At 35.7% G+C, this 20767-nt stretch overlaps 1 protein-coding gene across 1 annotated transcript; it reads right to left on the bottom strand.

Moving 5' to 3' along the window:
* Nucleotides 1–10384: 10384 nt before the first annotated feature.
* On the bottom strand, nt 10385–19022 carry shox (shox homeobox). The gene is made up of 6 exons (XM_084123132.1): nt 18655–19022; nt 17105–17313; nt 14611–14668; nt 14228–14316; nt 12585–12800; nt 10385–12309 (listed from the first exon to the last, which is right to left on the bottom strand). The coding sequence occupies exons 1-6, from the start codon at nt 18905–18907 to the stop codon at nt 12220–12222; spliced, it is 915 nt and encodes a 304-aa protein (XP_083979258.1). The 5' UTR covers nt 18908–19022; the 3' UTR covers nt 10385–12219.
* Nucleotides 19023–20767: the final 1745 nt, after the last annotated feature.

Raw genomic sequence — 20767 nt, 5'->3', positions numbered from 1 at the left:
CCATTAATGAGCTACATTTTTCAACAAATAGTGCTATAGCTTGACAAAAAAGTTTTTTTTTATTGTCTTTGTATTGTGCACACTGGATCACATCCAAGCAAATGATCTCTATAATCAAACATGCTCTACTTTTTCTCTCATATAGTGAATCGGCTCATTTATAAGGCTCATTTACATATTTATATATTTATTTCTGGCATCAAAATAAAGTGTATGTATTTTGATTTATACATGCATACATATATTGAGACTGTCAAAATTAACGCGCTATTTAACACACACAATTGTTTTTTTTCACCAAATATTTTACGCAATTAACGCAGCATCAGTTTTTCCCTTCATGCTTTGGCTAGCGATGCATTATATGACCACACTCTTATTCATGCAAATGCTTTTAAACCATTCAAGCGTGATAAGACACAAAAGAGAAGTACAGTGCAGTACTGGCGCGACAGACGACTCGTACGGACAGAAAGCCGCTTCAGACAAAGCACAAAAACACACAAAATTATGGCAAAATGCCTGTTTTGTCGAGTATCCTCGCAAGCACGGTATTAAATTAATTAAATTAAGTCTTAAATGACCGTAAAGCGTTGTGAGAAAGTGGGATGTGTGTCAGATCCGTGTCATGTGTGTGTGTGTATATATATAATTTAAATTTGTAATGATATTTCACAATAATACTATTTTTACTGAACAAATTAATGAAGCCTTTTAAAAAACGTTTAAAATAATCTTACAGACACCTGCTGTGAAAATATGACAGCATATTCATAAAACTAATCAATTGTAGTAGTAGTAGTAACAATGATACAATTGAATCGTTTTATTGATAAGCTGGGATATTCAAAAGTGACAAGAACCAGTGTTAGGTTAGGTCAACTTTATATTCTCTCAATGTGAAGAGAATTTTAATAGAATTAATATTCATTGTTTAATGTGAGTTAGACTGAAGCCAATGACTGACTTTTTGTGTGTTATTCAAACTGAATGAAGGTTCAAAAAGTCTCTTTTAGCATGCACTCATAAAACAGAAAGAGTCCAGAATGTGCTGAGGTCAGATTCACTCCTAATGCATTACATTCCAAATCAGCCATGTCATTGGCCCGCTGCGTGTCGACCCAGTGTCCTGGAGAGCAGTAACTGCGATCAGATCCCCCCGCTCATATTACACAAGGCAGACCTCCATTAATCAGCCATCTTGGATGAGGCCCAGCCATGGTGTCATTTTAACACTTTTAAAGTGCAGTTTGTCAGCCGTATTGGTGTATCTGTTGTATGTATGCAATAAATTCCTTGAGACATTCTGACAGCATTGTCTTTTCAATGACTTTGGTGTAAAATGGGACTTAATACAGATACGCATGCTGAAAACAGCTGTCAGAAAACTCACTCAGGACAGAGCACTTTGTTAGAGACTGCTCATGTTCCATTGTAAGCGACTGTGTGTTCATTAGGACGTCATTTTGAATGTTAGCTGATATTCTGCTCTATTCCGAAATCTAGTGAGCTGCATAGTGCCTACATAAACAGCTGTCTTGCAAGGCAGCATCCTAAGTGTCAAGGAACCTTACATGTGACCGATTTGGAACACTACATGGGTGCTCTACACCTCACATGCCACACAAATATCATACACACACACACACGTTTTGTTTTCATGTCCATAGACACAATTATTTTTATACTGTACAAACTGTATATTATATCCCCTTACACTAACTCTACCCCTAAGCCTACCCATCACAGAAAACCTTTTGCTACATTTTAAAAAAACATCACTTAGTATGATTTAAAAGCTGTTTTCCTCGTGGGGACCAAAAAAATTTCCCCACAAGAACATGGATTTTGGATATTGCCATCTTTGTGGGGACATTTCTGTCCCCATAATGTAGGGTTTACCAGGCCACACACACACAAATAATATGCTGTGTTCATGAAGCAGTGAAGCATGCAAAATGAAGCTTTCTTTGAATAATCAGTTTTTTGTTTTTGTTTTTAATAATCAGGTTTTTTTATCGATACTTTCTTATACCATATATACCATCTTGGATTTATTTTTCCCCCTAAACTTTGTGCAATGAATTCTGGGATTGTCTTTTTTTTTTTGTTGCTTTTTTTTGCTTTTCAGTATTGGATGAAATACAGTAAGTTACCTTCTTTTTACACTAAACACATTCTGAGATTGTCTTTTTTTTAAGAACACTATTCCTGGAATAAACTATTTTTACAGAGATATGTTCTCATTTATTTTTTATGTATTTATTATTTATTAAATAATTGTATTTGAACTTTTTTTTTACAGTATTGAATGAAATAGAAGTTACCATCTTGGATTTGTTTTTTCCCTAAGCTTGTTGCAATGCACTCTCGAATGCTTTCTCCTCAAAGCGTGCAACACTTTCTCGGCGGTATGGAGTTCTCTTAGGAGGCAGCATAATTAAGCAGCCTACCTTTTGGAACAGCCTCATTGTCTGTGGCCCTTCAGCGGTGCACTAGAACAGCGACGTGGTGCTTATGAGCTATCTGACAAACTTATTGAAAATGTGCTCTGGTGGCACAGTGATAAATGAGAGGATGAAATTAAGAGGGTTTAAAGAGGTTAGCCATGCAAACAGGATTTGCCTCCAAAGTGGTTTATCAATGAGTCTTTGTATTAACACTAGATATGATAGCAAATGCTATTTTCGGTGATGAGCACTCGACTTAACAAGCACAACTCAATTTCCGAGCAGACGATTCCCTGCCTCCCGTTTTGAGTAATCTGGTCCCGGCTGCGTTATTCAAATTACAATTGAATTCATCTTTCACAGCTTCATCTAATGCAGGCGTTTCTCTAGTCAAATCATGCTTTCTTAATGTGTTCATCAATATAGTATATCTAGGCCTCGGGGGACAGAGTGTAAAAGAACTTAACAGGAGAGATCTGTTTCCATAAACGTGTAGGGGGATTATGTACCTATGACATTTATTAGCTTTACTACGAGGCTGCTAAAGCAGAGAGTCTGTTATCGTGCCCACAATAACTCATTTTATGTATCGGCATATGTAGTCACGGAGACTGTGCTGAGAGCTAATGTTTATTATGCCCTGTGAAGATTCGCCTCTTCGTGTCCATCCCCGTGGGTTTAAAGGCATCAATATTTTCCTACTTTACCACTTCTCTCTGTACACAATAGGCTTCAGTGTCCAAGCTTCAAAGGCCTGGACTGTCTTTCTTTTGATTACAAGTTAATATTACACAAGACACTCTTTATTTGATTTAATTGGATCTTGGAAAGGTCATGGTATCATTCATTATTTACAGGTAACTGAAGGCGAAATGTTGTTGCGTGAAATTTTTTCACTTATTTATTTTGTCCTAAAAAACACAGCATTTGAAAGGGAATTTCAGACATGTGCTCGGTTTTAACCCAGTCTTCATTTATCATTTAGGAAGATAATTTGACTAATGGGCATAGGTTTATGCGAGGTTACCACTGCACAGAAAAACCACGCACTGATTCATTGTGAAATATTATACAGTTGCGTTCAGTAGTCGCGAACTAGTCACGGTTAGACCTTGAACTTTCCACAGCTCTTAGAAATCCACCACCTCAGTGAACTGCAGCAGCTCAAGCTGGATTTTTTTTTTTTTACTGCTATTGATTAATGGTCAGGAACTGTAAAACATTTGGGAAATGGAGAGATGGGCTATAATCAGACTATGTTACATTCCCTCCGGCTATTTACAGACCCAAGTGCCCTTAGCCTTAAGAAAGTTAAAAATTTTACCTCAGAAGCATTTCTAAGCTCTACAGCAAGCGTGAGCTGGTGGGCACCATCAGGATGCTGGAAATCGCTGTTCCTATTTCTCATTGACTGGCCAAAGATCATCTGTTCAGTTGATTTACAGTGCATTTCTTTTATCTGACAGCACCGAACATTGTTAAAACTCTCTTTTGTCATAGAATCATTATATGCTTTTTGTGAAATATATTGCTTTATAATGCAACATAATGTTAAGGATATTTTCTGAAATTGTGTTAAGCAGAAAAAGACTGATGTGCTAGTGAATTGGTTTAGTCCAAATTGATGTGTTTGACTTGTGGCTGAGAACCCGACCTGGCGGATAATGTTGGCAGAATCGGGAATCTTGTTTTGTCTTTCATCAGCCATTTTCTCACAGCACTCATAAACGTCTGAGCTGGTCAAAATGGCCAACTTACGGCAAAATGAACAGCTTGAGAAGTCAATCTCATTAGAGACCGCTTGAGACTGTCCCTTGAAATGAAATCATTTTTCTTGGAAGTGCCCCTAGCTAACCATGATTAATTGTGAGTGCTTTGGTTTGGTTTATTGCATTGTTTTATTATGAACCTTATCAATATTGCAGCGACATTAGTGGTCCACTTATTTGTTTTTCTTCTATTTTTGTTTTCCTGTGTTCATATTTCCACCTTTGGTTTTGTAAGATTTTACTTTCCTTGATTGGCTCAATAATATTTAGCATAATTCCATCTTCACCCCTTTATTATGTGGTAACTCTTTGTTTACTATGCTGACAATACTAATTATTCTAACATAATAAGCCAACTTGTGTGGTGACTTCTGTTATGCTGGTTGCGAAGATCCGACTGGTCTAATTTTATTGCATGTAGAAAAGTTTTTTATTTATTTTTTATTTTATTTAATTAAAAAATAATTTTTTATTTTTTTTTATTTTTTTTTATTTTTATTTTATTTTATTTTATTTTATTTTATTTTATTATTTTATTTTATTTTATTTTTTTTATTTTATTTTTTTTTTTAATTTTATTTATTTTTTTATTTATTTAATTAAAAAATTTTTTTTTTTTTTTTTTTTTTTTTTTTTTTTAAATACTTACCTGTTAGTCAAGAAAACAAGGTTCATCACAAGAATAATTACTCAAAGCTCTTTATAATAATTGGGGAACGGTGGCCGGTGGCGACCTCAGAAATACAATGTGTCAAAACAGACTTTATTATGATTATTAGGATATATGTCTCACAGAAATGAGTGTGGTCTCTTTCATTGACAATATTGATTTCATATTATGTGACCACACTCTCAAAGCACTATTTTGATGAACAATTTCAGTCGTAACGGTACACAAAGGACCCAAACAACAATTTTCAAGTGTGTTTTTCTGAATGCCTGATTTTAAAGTTCCCCTCAGGATGGCACTGAAATGTATTCAGCCCACTTTGACCTCTTACACTTAGAATGTAGGGTGTGAGACCATAGCTTAGCCCAGCAGCCCTGTGGTAATCCCGTAAGAAATCCTTTGAGGCCTTGACAATCCTGCAAAAACCCACAATCTAAATGTGAAATTTCACGTTTGCTTCATGTAATGCAAACGCATGCCTTGTTTGTTAAACTGTCAGTATACTTTGCCTAAGAAGATCTGATTAATAGTAGGTCTAAGATACCGTTTCAGGCACTGCCCCTCTAAATAACATTTTGTTGTAAAAAAAAAAGAAAGAAATACAAGATGATGTTTGCATTTACATTATAATAGATTTGACCCTTAGTCTGGAATTGGCATATAATTATTTTCCCCACAAGTGCTCTTTATTTGTATGAGCGGAGGGATCACTTTAGCATAGCTCACAGCGATATACACCATGTAAACTGCTTAGGTGGGCTGCTTGCTTTTCATTAACATTCACCCAGGATATGCTGAGGCTCCATCTGGTGAAATCTCAGTCACATTACTGAAGAGCGAAGAGAAAGTATCATGACCTTCTACAGAAACAGGACCTGCATTTTATTTGATCTAGGAAGATGGTATTTTGTTACTGAACACCATTGTGGCTAGTAATCTAGACTAAAATGTTCCATGTTAAGTCATTATCCACTTTTTGCTACATTATACATGGATACAGCTTATGATTACCTTACTTGTGTGTTCCTATTTTTAGTTTAGTATTTTAGTCGGTTTCGTTTGATCATCTGGTGTGCTTTATACTTTTATGGGTGTTTTTTTCTGCATGTGAGTTTCTGCTTAGCCTCTAGCTCACATTTGTGTTACCTCCTCTAAATTGAGCCTGGTCTGTTTTTGAGAATCTAATGCTGTTTCATCTCTGGTTCACCCTTTAGCAAAGGCTCAAATGACAAGCATCTCAATAAATACTGAAATGTTTAGATTTCTATTTCGTCTGCATTGTTTTCTCATCATATTTTTGGTGGTTTGATATTTTCAGACAACTAGAGATGTGGTAGTTATTGTGACAATGTGCTTTATTGTTACCGGTTTGTCACAATACTCATATAATGGCTTTCTCTACAATCTGTTTTTTTTTTTTGTTTTTTTTTTTCAGAAAAGTCCTTTTGAAAAAGTTTTCTCTTGATGTTCTGTAAACCTGCTCTCTTCATGTTGCTGACCGTAAGGGTTAAGGAAGTCATTTTTAGCACAATACGGGTCTCTACATTGGACTTTGAATCAAATTGACAGTGACAACAGAGAAGCTGAAAGACTGGGCCTTGGTTTACACAAAGCTTAGTGTGCGGTTTAGATTATACACAGCGAAAAGTCACGGTAGATTATCAAAAAACGGCCAGACAAACAGTTTGTCCCGTATGGACAAACACTTGGAGTTAGTGGGTTTTTGAAACATAACTGGCAAGAATTTGTCTCAGTAAGTAATTTTGCATACTGGTGTGGTAAAATCTGTCAAATCTTTTATCTATATTATAAAACCATCTTTTTTGAGCATTCTTAGATCATTCATTATGTGACTAGTCAAAAAAAGTGTTTATGTCTGTAGAACAAAGTGCTTCAAACTGGTTAGTCTTGCTCTCCGTGTCACTTAGTATATTTCTAGTTTCTTTGGTATAGCTACTTCTAGTGTTTACTTTATTAATATTCACTTGTTTACTTGTTTTTGTTACAAAAAAGTTAACTGTTGTTTAATCGCTTGTACAGAATAAGTCTTAACCTTATGACACTATGGAGTCATTTCAAACAGTATCATCTGTTCACATCTTGAATGACATTTACTTAATGTGTTGAGACTGTGAAGCATATAGTGTGACATAAAGGCAGTAAACAGTGAAATGGATTTCAAAATTTTCATCATTCAATATTGCATCGCTGCATTGCATTCACATGAGAGTGCTTAACTGGTTTTATCTCCCAATAGAGGGAGATCGACTAAGTGCATTGAAAACTCAGTTGCCTCTGTCTGAAGCATCTGACTTTGATTCCCACTAGTAAGAAAAGATTTTCACTGCGTCGCCAGTCTTTCACTCATGAAGCTTATTTGAAAGCCTTGGGAATGGCAGAGAGAGTCAACTTTATTGTGTATTACTTTTTGTAACCAGAAATGAAACCGCCACTGATCGCTATAGCGAAAAAAGAAAAACAGCGCTGGTATTAATTCCAGTTAAAATATTCCTATCATTTTCTATACAAGATCTTAACTTAGGCTTCAGAGTTATTTTCCTGAAATTTGCTCTGTGAATATTAGCAAGTATAATATTTTACAATAATCAACATGGGGGGAGAAAAATGATAATTCAAGGCATCTTAACAAGAGATAAATGTTTGGTTTTATCTGATTTTCTGTCTGGAAGGCCATGATCTCAGAATCAATATATTTTAGTTATGTCTAACTGAAGGCATAATTTAATTTAAACAATAAGAGCTTTCACAAAATGTAGACAGCAATTTTCCTTTTGTTGTGAAAATGGAATAAACAGGAAAGACTTTCTCTGTACTGTAAATGTAAACACTTTTTATTGTTATGCACTGTATATTTGACTATTAATGATTTAAGCATGTTCTGAATTAGCCATTAAAACAAACATTACAAAGTAGTTTTTTGTGTCCTGTATAGCTAAACTGCTAAAAGTCGTTTTAATTTGCGGTGTGCATATAATTTGCAACCAGTTTTGATTAATCAGTCAAGTCTTTATGTTTCTACAACTGAATTCAGTCATTTCTAGTGATATCTTACCTTTTCAGAAATATTGGCCCTTCTGACCAGTTTTTGTTTTGAGAAGATCGGGTTCTTGAACCTTTCAAATGGTTTCTCACTTCTTACAGGTAAACCACCAAGGTACTATACCTTGTCTCTCAAAGTGGATGCTAACAGATTTTGAATTGTAACTTTTATGCTGCAAGAGAAATGGCACTTAAAGAAGAGTCTTGCTTCTTTACTATTCTGTTAGATCCAGGTCCTGTAGGGTTTTAGTTTGATACTTCAAAATACAATAGATTCTAACTGAGTAAGAAAGCAATACCAGACCAAGAAAACGGCTAGCTTATTGGTTGAGATTTAATGGCTCAAAAAAACAAAAATAGCCCCAGATGGACAAATTGCTGTCATCCTTTGTTTCACAAGCTTTAGTTCTCTTTTAAGTCTTCATGGTCAAATCAATATTAAGGCTTAATTCACTGGTGACTTTGAATAAAAATCGCTCCAAACAGATTTCTTTGTTTCATTGATTTTCTAGAAATACCCCAACTTTATATCACGTCTTCATTTTAATAACAAGTTCTTCCTCGCCTTGACTTGTAATTCTCTTATCCTTAAGACATGAGAGTGATGGTGATATGGCTGATAGTTGTACAACACCACAAGTGTTTAGTCATGTTTTCCATTGTTTCTCCTAAAACTTGATACAAGAACCAACTGGCTACAAAAATATCAGATCAGATCTGGAGATGTTAGTACTTTGAGTTCATGTAGTTCATAAACCTAAATTACTAAAGTCCTGCTCCAGAGCGATTCTTGTAATTTTGTATGCTTGCTTATACAGTATGCTTGAATTCAGCACAACGCCTTTTCAAATGAGGAACTGTAAACATTAAAGCATTTAAAAAAGTTACTAAGGTTCCAGGTTACTTAATATATTCACTCTCATTCATTTTGAAGTGGAGGAGAACGCTTACTGTTGAAGAACCGATGAATGTTTTCCAGTTACTGAAGCCCAGCTCCTTGTTCATTTTGCCAATTGCTAATGAAAGGGGTTGTCAAAGACTGAATTTAACGTAGTTTAAAATGCTCTCAAGCTCCTGAAGACCTGATGTGGACGCTTAGAACTTTTCCAGCTAGAATTCCCAACACCTTTTAAACATCCTCTTTCTTCTTTAGAGCTTTGTTTAAAAGATTAAAAAGGTAAACATTTCCTAGCACTAACAGGGGAAAACTGTATTTACGCATGGACATATAGTATGGTTGATGTTGATACGGCTCACGTGAAGTTAAAAGGTATCGTCTGTTAAGTTCTTCTCATTTCAGCAGGAACAAATGTTTGGAAGGCAAATGTTTTTGCTTTTTCTCTCTCAAAATAATTTCATTGTCCTGTATAGAATTTCAACTTTTCATATTTTAATACTCTCAGTTGTTAGATGTCACTAAGTGTTTCTACATCAAATGCACTAGATTGGGAAGTATCTTCTGAAATTTGTTTATATAGATATATATTATATAAAACAAAATGGTATGTCAGCTTTAGTATTGTCAGCTGTACAACTGCAATAAAATTCAAGTCACTTTTAATGCGAGCAATAACATTTGATTCAATAAAAAAAAGTTTGGTTCACTTTTAATTAAGCCCTTTCATAGGCTGCTTGTTTGTCTTTATTTGCGGCCAATATAAATACCTTTGTGTGTTTGTGCATGTTGAAAAAGAAACCGTAACTTGGTGTGGCTTGATTGATGGCGCTCCTACGTTGCCAATTATTAGAGCACATAAAAGGATGCTGTTATGTTCTACTTCATCCAGCAGACCCCAGCCAGAGGTCAGTACCTAAATGTGCGGGTATCAGCCTTTGCCTATATCACTCCATCTTGATGTATGAGTGCTAAGCTACAAATTAAACGTGCTCCGACCTTTTAGGGGGTACTTGCTCAACAGGACGCCATTTGGACTAATTTCTCCATGCGATTTAGACAAAAAGCCACTATGTTGCCTGTTGTAATTACTTTGTGTACACACATCTGGATTTGGGTTTCCAGATGCAACAAGCCATCCAAAAAAAGGCTTGCTAAAGTCAGTTGTGACTGTGATGTTAGTTTAAGATATATGGAGGGTACAAATGCATATTGCACCTCATACATGACAGAGGCATGATTTTTTTCTGATTAGACTTGGATCATTATTTACATCTAGGATATTTAGATGGTTAAGGCATGTTTTATGCTTCTTTTTTAGCTAATGCTGTATCACCTTCATGGTGGAAAATAAATTCTCGTTTCATTTGAAACAACCTTTAGCTTTTCTGATATAATATATTGTGGCTCCTCTATAAAGAGTCTTAGTAATAATTAGTAGAAATAATAATGTGTGCGTATTATATAAGAACGTATCTGAAGTACCAGAGCAACCTTTATTCATAAAATTTCAGAGGGCCACAAAGTTTTACAAACTCTCTTACAAATATTTATAACTTTTATTGATAGATTACTTGTACAAGATGTACATTCTTTTTTTAAGTGAAACAACAGAAAAAAAAACTCAATGGTGAATCATGTTTGGGCATGCTTGCATATGCAATATGATGGGATACAACAAATTCCTTGGAGCATCAAGAAAATCTCAACACAAAGTTTCATCCACCATCCCTGAAATGTTTGTAAACTCAAACACGCTACATTTTAGTCAAACAAATGTACTGCAGTCACACGTTTGCTTAAAACTGTTGCAAATGTTAACATTTAAAAAATATATAAAAATAAATGCAAAGCCATGTAAATATGTACACTTGAAATTCGACTATTTAACATTTATAAACTTTCAGATCAAATAATAAATAAAAGCACCTATGACTCCAATGAAAGAAACAAAAACATTCCTAAACAACCGTAATGGTGAACAACGAAAACAGCCCACAATTAAATGTAGCGATTATTGTTAGAGGTAGACCTGACCGAGATCTACTATTGTAGTTCAAAGGCAATTGATGTCCGAACTGGCAATTTGTTTCATAGTACGCTTATGGAAATAATACTGTTTTCTTGTATTCAATTTGATATTTTCAGGGAACAGCTTCTTGTTTATATGGGGAAAACAGACTGTGTATGCAGTTGCTAAAACGCATGTCATACTGTAAATGATTTTGGAGCATTAAATAATTCTACCTCTATTAATGTGATCAAATTGTTGTCTTTGGTGGATTTATTGTTATGTTAAAAAACAGACGTGTTTATGAGCCATGAACCTAGAGCAGTTTTGTACAGTGTCAAATGAATTTGTCCTTGTCTGCTTTAAGGTGATATCAATATCTCTTTTAATGCACGTGTACAAAAGTATATTTGAATACCATTAAACTTCTGGGAGTTATGGCACATTGCAAATGAGTCAACAAATTATATTTTACACAGCTTTTAAAGATGTGTTTGTGGCAAAGAACTTTCAACACATCGACATCAGTGCCGAAAACCCAACAACTTAAAAATCATTGTTTAATTAGCAAACATCAACCGCTATATTACGTTTTCCATATTTACAGTATTGCACTTAACTGCACATAATTGCATTTCAGTTAAACTGATGTTTCTTAAAATGTTAAATTACAAAGTCGCAGTTACTGTTTATCCTTTTTGAAACAAACAGAAAAGGTGATTTTAAATGTATTTCAGCGAAACGAAAGCCAAATTTGTTTCCCCCTTACATAAAAGTAGTATATCTTGCATTAAGGATTGTAAACACCGTAATACAAGACCTGAAGTGCAAAAGCTAGGTTCACTTCTATTCCAGGACACATCACATAAAAAAGAGAGCACAAAATATGAGAATGAAAGCTAAAAGTCCATACACATGCCCAGAAGGAAATAACAGCAATGCAACATTTCCTCCTAAAATTCCACTAAAAACCAGGCGATTGTGCCATTGATGTTATTGCTGTTTCCAGTCTTTGTCCACAGCAGAATGACCAAAAAAAGAGAAGAAGACGGAAAAAAAAACTCAAAAATGCAAATAACGGCTTTAGATATGAATTGTAGTGGAGGGTTATCATGGCAGTGATCAACATAGATGTATGTCAGTTACAATGGAGGCCAGCCCCAATAGGTCTATCCTTCAATTGAGCACGTGCACTAGGCAGCGGCACAGTGGTAGGAGGCAAATATGGCCGTCTCTTTCTTTTCACTCTGAGGTTGAGATTCCAAAGTTTCAGTGTCTGTCCGTAAAAACACAACCTCTAGTCTCACTCTGTGTCTGCCTTTGCTTTTTTTTTTAAAAAAGTCTTCTCTCCTAAACGCTGGTTTTCAGACAGACATCCAGACATTTTTGTATGGTCCTGGGGCTGTGATCTGTGCCTGGAAAGGGCTGAGCCAGTGGCCTCCAAGAAGTCCTGCCTGTTGGGCGAAAAGTAAAAGGTGATTCATTGGTATTTAATTACCTTTCTCTACAAGTGGTTTGTTTTGGCAGCTGGTTTTTTGTGACTTTTTTTCTCTCTCATTCTCTCCCCTTACACCCCTTTTTTCTCTTTTGTTTTTATTTTGTTTTGTTTTAACTGTGAGTGTCACGGCCTTTTCACAGGCTTAGTCTTGTGTTAGAAGCAATTATCAGTTCAGAGCAGCAGAGAAGCCCATGGGGGTCAGAGTCCCAGCGCCTCGGCGTGTTTTCTTGCCTTGAGTCGCAGGTCGGCGATGCTGGAGTTCTTGCTATTGCTCTTGGCAGCCGCTACCACGGCGGCCGCTGCAGAGGCCGAGTCTGCCAGCGACGCGATCGGTAATCCAAAGGGCGGGGGCGGGAACATCAGATAGGGAGCGTGGGCCGCGAGGTGTGGGTGCAGATGAGGATGGGAGTGTGTTCCGACCCCCTCCAACTGTAACTGAGCTTGGACCTGCGGGGCGAGCAAAAACAAACACGGAGTTAGTCAGCGGCCGTGGGGTCAGCTCGAGGAGCGGCAGGGATCCGCTTTCAGGCTCGGACACCGCTCCAACTGTGTGCGCTTTCAGTGAAAACACTCACTCGCTCACTCAACTCAGTGCATTCTTTTTCATCTGCTCTTGAGCTGAATTATGCAATGCGTTCAGACAGCTTAATAGTCAAAGGACGTCCATCAGCTGCAAATCTCAAATCTCAGCATATTAGTTTGATCCACACTGAATCTTTCCATACAACCTTTAAAAGCTCCAACATCATGTAATCTTAATTATATATTCAATGGCATAAATAAACAATTTCGCACCCAAAATATTCATTCTCAAATATATAAATATTTATTCGCATAGTTCCTAGGGGGAAAAAAAAGATGTAAGCAGGCAGCATAAAATATCAGGTTGCAGATTCTTAGCAATTATTTCAGTAAGATGAGGTGAAAATTAGACATCCGCCGACTTGAAAAGTGACTTATTTTTTATTTTATTTTTTAGTATTCTTCTCATGCATCTTTCTCTGCACAGGGATCATAAATATTTCAAAGCTTTACATTTTGCGGTCCAACTTAAATACAACATCTGACAAGCAGCACAAGTTTTTGACACTGGGAAAGAATGTTTTACCAGTGTTTCTTTTTTTGTTTTCCACGTGAATGCGAAGCATAAGGAGATTACTTTGAAAGGAGGATAAATAATGTCAGACCTGGTAGTCTTGTTATTTTAGGAAAATAATACAGCCCGTCTCATCTTAGTTTCTTTGCTACTCACAATTTCTAACCACAGGCCTTCTGACTTTATCCTTGGCACTTGCATTTATTTTAATTACCTCTGTGTGAAAATACTCGTCAGAATTAAAGCAGGACTTGCTCCAGTGTCTCCACAAATCAGTCAAATTGGACTGTGCAACCCCACTACAGGGGCAGTCAGAACAACAGGTGGTGGACATTTGTGGTGTTCAGTATGCAGTCCTTACGCCCGGGCCCTGCCAATGCTGCTCAGTGCCAATAACCATCAGTGCGTTATTCCTCTTTCATAATCTCTTTTATCTGCCTTCCCCTCGCTGTGCTATTAGCTTAATTATGGCTGCTCTCTCGTCTGTGTGATGCAGACAGTTCTTCACCACCAGATGAAATGTCTCTCGGTCCCTCTTATCTCATTCGTCTCTCATCGGGTCCCGGAGGTGAAAGGTTCGCGCCCTTCGCACGACGCATGGAGACTAGCGTCAAATCAGATTGGTTGTCAAAGCCTAAACATTTTCTCGGCCACTAGCTACTTTTAGGCAGGTGTTATGGCGGGGCGAGATGTTTATTTAGTCGACTGAACTGCACATTTGCATTTGCATACATTTGCACATATGCGAACATTTGAGTGCACAAAATATTATTCTTACCTGTTGAAATGGCATTCGAAGTGCGCCCATATTGACGTAAGGAGCTACCCTGCACGCGTCCAGGTGACTCGCGGTGCCCAAAATAACGCCTGAATAGAAAAGAATGATAAATTAGCAAAGCTAGTCATGATGATTTTTTTAATGTAAATTATTTCACCATTTAAATTAAGTTTAAAATGTAATGAGTTCTAAAAAAAATGGCGTGTTGTCAGAGCTGCGGCGCAATGAGGTTTGCACGTGCTCAGAGGCTGGAGGCTACTCCGACTTGGGTCAAGTCCCGTAAATTAAATTTAAAAAAAAATGCATAAAATAATAAAATATAGCCTTATGTTTTCACAAAAATTTAATAATTAGGTTATTTAATGATTATTTAAGCATTTTACCTTTGTGCATTTGATTTTCCTGTTTTCGGCATTTCGCTCTTCTGTTCTGAAACCATACCTAAAAAAGAAATAAAATACGGTTATGCTTTATCGTGTTCATCACCATTCACGACATTTAGGCTACATTAAATTACTTTTTTTTTTTTTTTTGCACATTTGTTATATGCTACACTATACAGTTTGCCCCTGCAACCTGCATTACAGAAAAACAATGCCGATTTACGTTGCCTTAATTTATTATTTTTTAGGCTATATTACTTTAGTAAACACTTTAATTGGAAAACGTGTTTTGTTATCCACAACTCTTCATCATGGTTAATATTGCAGTTTTTTTTTTCTTCTACACAATTTAATTATTTATGTAGCATATTCTTTGACTACGTTTAATAAGCCTACATTGTAGGGGTTTTTTCCTTCCTTCCTTTTTTTTTTTTTTTTTTTTGGTAAATAAAGTGACGATAGGCCTACAAGTCTTTGTCAAAGCATATTGGCTAACCGACAATTTTACATCGGTGAAATATAGGCTATTCTTTTTTATAAAATTGTATTTGCTGCTTCATATACGTGCATGAAAAGGTGGGAAATAATCATTCTGAACAATGTGAATTTAGCCTACTGTTCTCCATCATTACTCGCTCTGGTCAGTTCAGTTAAATCACGCTCATTAAAATTGAAAAGCAAACGCTCTGTCAACCTGTTCTTTGAAAGACAATCCGGTTTGTCATTATGACATGTTTTTATTTATTTATTTATTTATTTATTTATTATTATTAGTCAATGTGTGACTTGCAGTGCGCCACAATGAATGCATCATATTTCAATCTTTGATCGATTGTAATTATCCAGCACTATGCTATAGGGAAAGTGAGCTACACTGGTTTCGACAGTTATTTCTTCATTAAGGACCACTCAATGATGCGGTTCACAAATACCCTAATCCGATTTCCGTTTGATTTTTATTAGAGACAGTGAATAATGACATTTAATTTAGCCCTGCACCAAAAACCGAAAGATATTAGTCGTAATTGAATTACTGCCTTCTCCTCACTGAGGTCTCATAACTTTCAATTAGATTCTTGACAGCTGGTCGGCGTGGGGCTTCTATAGGACAGTAGGCTAGTAGGCCTGTAGTAGCAGGTTCATATCAACCAAGCTACTTCACGTCCATAGCGTTTAGCTCAGACTTTTCAGCGAAATTTAAAATGTGACATGAGTCATAAAATTTCATAGACAGGTGTTTTAACGCAGTGTGAATTTTTGGTTTGAATCACAGCTCTGACCTATTCTTTGGTGTCCTCTTTTAATCTGATTTCGCCTCCGCTTCTGAAACATTAAAACATGTCGTTGCTTGCAAGCTGTCACACTGGCAAACAATGTTACTTATTTTCCCATTACATTCTGTAACACGAGGTATGTCACTGTAGGAGTTAAGACCGAATTGAATTATTCCTAATACATTTTTATAGGAACCGTATATCAAGCCAATGGCAGATATTACAAAGATAAGGTTGGAGAAAATGAGGTGAGTGACATAAGAAGGTATCCCCTGCAGCAGCGGTTCAATCTCTTCATTAATTTTAATGATGTGGTTAGATCTTTCTGCAGCACATAAGCAAGTTTTCCTTTGAATATAGCTGCTGCTGCAGGAACTAAAAGGCTATTTCATATCCACACCCACCACTGAAACCGAACCCGCATAAATCGAAAGATAACAGAAATGCTTTGTGTGTGAGTGAATATAACAACAACTGTTTCCAAATGTTAAACATCTCAGACGCACGGTGTTATATACAAATTTAATAGCCTACTTATGCAAACGTGTAGGAGAAATAAAGGCCTAGCTAGCGACCACACTTAGGCTTCTATTTATTTGATTATATATAAATTGCCAGTTCACTCCTCTACAACAAAACACGTATTCCTAAGAAGTGTTTAACAGTAGCTACTTTAGAAATAGATTGCCTATTATTTCTGACTTTATAAGCTGATAACAAAAACCCTTTAGTTTACAGGCATTAAGTTATCAGCGTCGTAAACTCCTCTGGGCACATGAACATAAACAACACAAAAGCGCTATTATAAGAGACTTATTATTTATATTACTTGCTAATATTATATATAAAAGCAATGAACAGATTATGAATAGGCCTAACCTCCGTGGACATTATTTTTCTCCATTATGCCACGCTGGTTACTGATGTATTTTCACACACAGGCCTACTTTAAACTATTTCAAGACCATGTACGCAAAACGATGAAAAATGAGTGACACAGAACCCCCAATTGACATTCAGCAGGTTATTTGCATTTCCACTAAAAGTGCATTCGTTTAAAAATTAATCTACACGCTCTCTGGTAGTTTTCAATTATTCATAATTTAATGTAGTCATATTTGATATTTGCTTGTTTTATCTGTTCTAAAATAGTTTTGTTAATTTATTTTACTACAAAAAAAAAAGGATAAAAAAAAACCATGAAGTGAATATAAGCTTACCTGCACGCGGGCCTCGGACAGCCCCAGCCTCTGACTCAACTCCTCCCGCATGAAGGCGTCCGGGTAATGCGTCTCATCAAATAAGCGCTCCAGTTCATTCAGCTGCTCTAAGGTAAAATTTGTCCTGCTCCGTCTCTGCTTCAGTTTACTCTGTGCGTCCTCGTCCTCTGATTTCACATCCTCCTTCTTGTCTTTGCAGTCGTAAATTCCTGTGAAAATAAAACATGAACACATCAACAAAGCATTTCTTTAAAGCGTTTATTACCTACATTAGTTTTTTTTGTTTTTTTTAAATACTTGCAAATGGTGAGAATTCTACTCCGATTCGGCAGACAAAATACCCTAAATCTAATTAATATGATGTGTCTACACTTTAGCTTAAAAATTAAAACAATTTTGTTATATAAAATCCGAGATGAACAATGATTTACTGCTGCTTTGAAACCACATAGCCTACATTTTGGAAAATCGCTTTATAGCCTATATACAAATAAAATAGACTTGCAAATAAATTTTTATATGCATAACTTGTAAGTGGCAGATTCTTATATTTAAGGGACATAGATAAATAAATTAGATCATTATGCAGTTCTAAAATCACATTAAGATGGGAGACATTAGAAGTTTACAAAGAGCCAATGCTTTGCACTTTAAAAAAGAAATATGGAGCTGTATCCTCATTCCAGAGCTGTATTACAATAAAGTGTGTTATTTGCAAGCTTTGTAGCCTAAATCAAAACTTGCAAAACTTTATCTTATAAGATAATAAATACTTTAATGCTAAATTGTTACAGTAGCTATAGCTACTTACACTGCAATAATTAGTTTTCTCTAATTCTTTTAAATGTATGATATTTGTTGTTTTGTTTTTAATGTATTAATGGCATTTAAATTTAACCATTATTATTAATATTATTATTAATATATTTGTATTCCAAAAACAAACTGTCATGGGCCTGCCAAGTTTGTCGTTAAACGTCTTTCTTCACATGTTTTAAATTAAATTTCTCTTTCAAAATATTATCGCCCACATGGTTCTGTTAAATTATATTCTTTTTTACTTTTACTTTTTTACTTTAAGTGTTTTGTACGTTAAGAGTAAATAAGTGTCTTTAGTCATTTCCTGGCAATTCTAAGAACGCTAAGGAATACATTGATAGATCATTATTTCAAATTTGACAAGACAGGGGCCTATTGTTTTGACTGTAATTACTCAAATGTGAGGACAGACGACTATTTTTATACATTTATTGTGATTCTCTTTCTTAAAATCGCCTATCGTGAATTCTGTTCTTTTACAAACACGGCACACACATCAACGAACCGTTGCATCAGCTGAATACAGCTTGAAATTCTCCACTCGCATGCTAGTTAGCCTCTTAACACAATCGAAATCTTTCTTTAAGATAATGAAAATGACCTCAATATACTGTTATTCAGATCGTATCGATATTTCAACAACAACGCCAAACGTATTCGCGCGTAAAACCTAGTTGTAAACGCGTCTCCAGCGAAACACATTATTACACTTTGCGTATGGTGTAACTCACCGTCAGTAGCCCGTGTCACGTTAAACTCCTTCAATTTCTCCTTTTCCAGGTCTACGTGCTCCTTGTAAAGGTGTACCGGACAATGGTTGTTGTTGGTTTCTGTAATCTCCTGAAGGTTGGTCTCCGAGTTTCCCAGCTCTCTGGCTCGGGCTAAACCACTCTCCAAAACTTCCCTGTACGTGATGCTCTCTTTGCTGGTCTCCTTGCTTTTCTGATCGAAGGATTTCGACACGAACGCCGTGAGTTCTTCCATGGCTGATTACGGAAATCCACTTTAAAATGAATCTAACACGAATCTTTGTGTCTGCTCAGCAGTGATTTCGGCGAAATGTTTGCGTGTAGAAGGTTTAGATCACTCCTGCTGTTATGTCTGTGTTTTTCAGATCACACTATTTATACACGGCCACCTCAGCCCGGCCCCCATCGCCATCATGTCTGGAGTCATTACAGGCGCTTCTGAATTCAACTTTCAGCGGCTTTTCCTCAAATCAATTCTGCACTGGATGGAGTCCCCTTAATTTAATTATAATTAATTAGGATTCCTACAGTGCCGTGTGGTCAATTGGAAATGGGAACCGTGTTTAATTAATTCTGTGATAATTTCACTGACGCAATTAGAGGATATGAATATTGCAGCATCAGTTCATTTTGGTATATTGACGTTAACATGGACAGAGGCTATAGAGAATTTGCCGATCGAAGAAAAATAAACAATTCAAGCGAAAATAGACCTGAGCGTCCCATTTGTGGACAACTTTTCGATATTTTCATCGCCAGTCATTATTTTCAATGTTTTGTTTAGTTTGTCAGTTAGGCTATTCATCGTAAACATAGCCTAAGTCAAGTAAAATATATAATTTATTACATTTATTTATATTTTATATTATTGAACATATTCATATATAGAATATTTAGATTGCATAAATTTAATATAGGCTAATTTATCATAACATTTTAAGGCTAAGGTATCTTGATAAGGTGAACGTAAACTGGCCGCTTTCATACAGTTGATATTCCAGTTGGCTATAGTTGTGTCCCATAGGGATGTGCTTTTATTTTATTAGAAAAAGTATTTTTATTAAACATTTTAAAAACATTGTTGTCCAAATAGGCCTATCTACTTTATATATACATTTTTAACATCCATGAGCAAAGATAAGAAATCATCTGGTGTGATTGTATAGCACAAAGTGTCCAGGCGCATTTGCAATAATTGTTCAGTTTAATTGCACGAATAGTCATTTTACTGTACCACTGATAATAATAATATATTGTATGTAAATATATGCAAGGCGTTAGTTTATCTATATACTCTTTAATAAAAATGTGGGTACTAAAAATGCTCTCAAAATATTTAAGAATTTAAATATTTTTTGTGTATGGGTATTTTTTTAATTCTTAAAATGTAATATAAAAAAGATAAATGCATCAGACATGATCATGGGCATTTATTTCTAGTGTGGTTATTTTAAAAATGCATAAGTCGCTCGGATATGGTGCTATGATATTATCGCATGCACGGATCAGTGCAGGGCGAGAATAAAAAGGGCAGAATCAAAAGGATGTTATGATCCCCTGTGAATATTGAGCACCGTGGTGTGAAATTGCTCATGTAAACCTCACAGATGACGTGTTTTATAGCGATTTATTTATTAAATCCATCCTCATTCGAGACTGCAGTCCCATATTTGAATATTTTTCTAACATATGACCTTGTGATTCATAATCTCTAATTTTTGATTCCATTTACAGAAATCACTTTTCTTCCAAACGAGAATGTTTTTATTTATTTTTTGTTTTTTTTATCTATATGCAAAAAATAAAATAAAAAGAGAATTCATATTCCCATCATTTAAACTCTATTCACTCTTTTTTTAAGGTTTTTTTTTTTTAAACTGAGCAATATTGGCTATATTTAAGCAGTGATGATGGATGGAAATTCATTTAGGGTCACGTCAAGGGAAGGATAAAGTGTGTCAGGTGCACCTTTGATTCCGGGAGATTCCAAGAGTAAGCTGAAACACCGCTGCTTATGAAGTTGGATTACTCCTTTCTCAGTTGTTTTTATTATAGCTTAGAGCAGACGGGTAGGCCTTAATATTTTCAGCGTTTC

The sequence above is a fragment of the Abramis brama genome (genome assembly GCF_963993115.1).
Source record: "Abramis brama genome assembly, chromosome: 8".
Classification (NCBI taxonomy): Eukaryota; Metazoa; Chordata; class Actinopteri; order Cypriniformes; family Leuciscidae; genus Abramis; species Abramis brama.
This window is presented reverse-complemented; position numbering and strand designations above follow the sequence as displayed.

Bases quoted from the DNA above. Each gene is read 5' to 3' on its own strand.
- shox (XM_084123132.1), bottom strand. From the start codon at position 18,907: ATGGAAGAACTCACGGCGTTCGTGTCGAAATCCTTCGATCAGAAAAGC. The intron at 14,669-17,104 runs GTAAGCTTATAT...TTTCTTTTTTAG, and splicing joins TGTCCGAGGCCCGCGTGCAG to GTATGGTTTCAGAACAGAAG. The intron at 14,317-14,610 runs GTAAAATGCTTA...TTTTCTATTCAG, and splicing joins GGAAAATCAAATGCACAAAG to GCGTTATTTTGGGCACCGCG.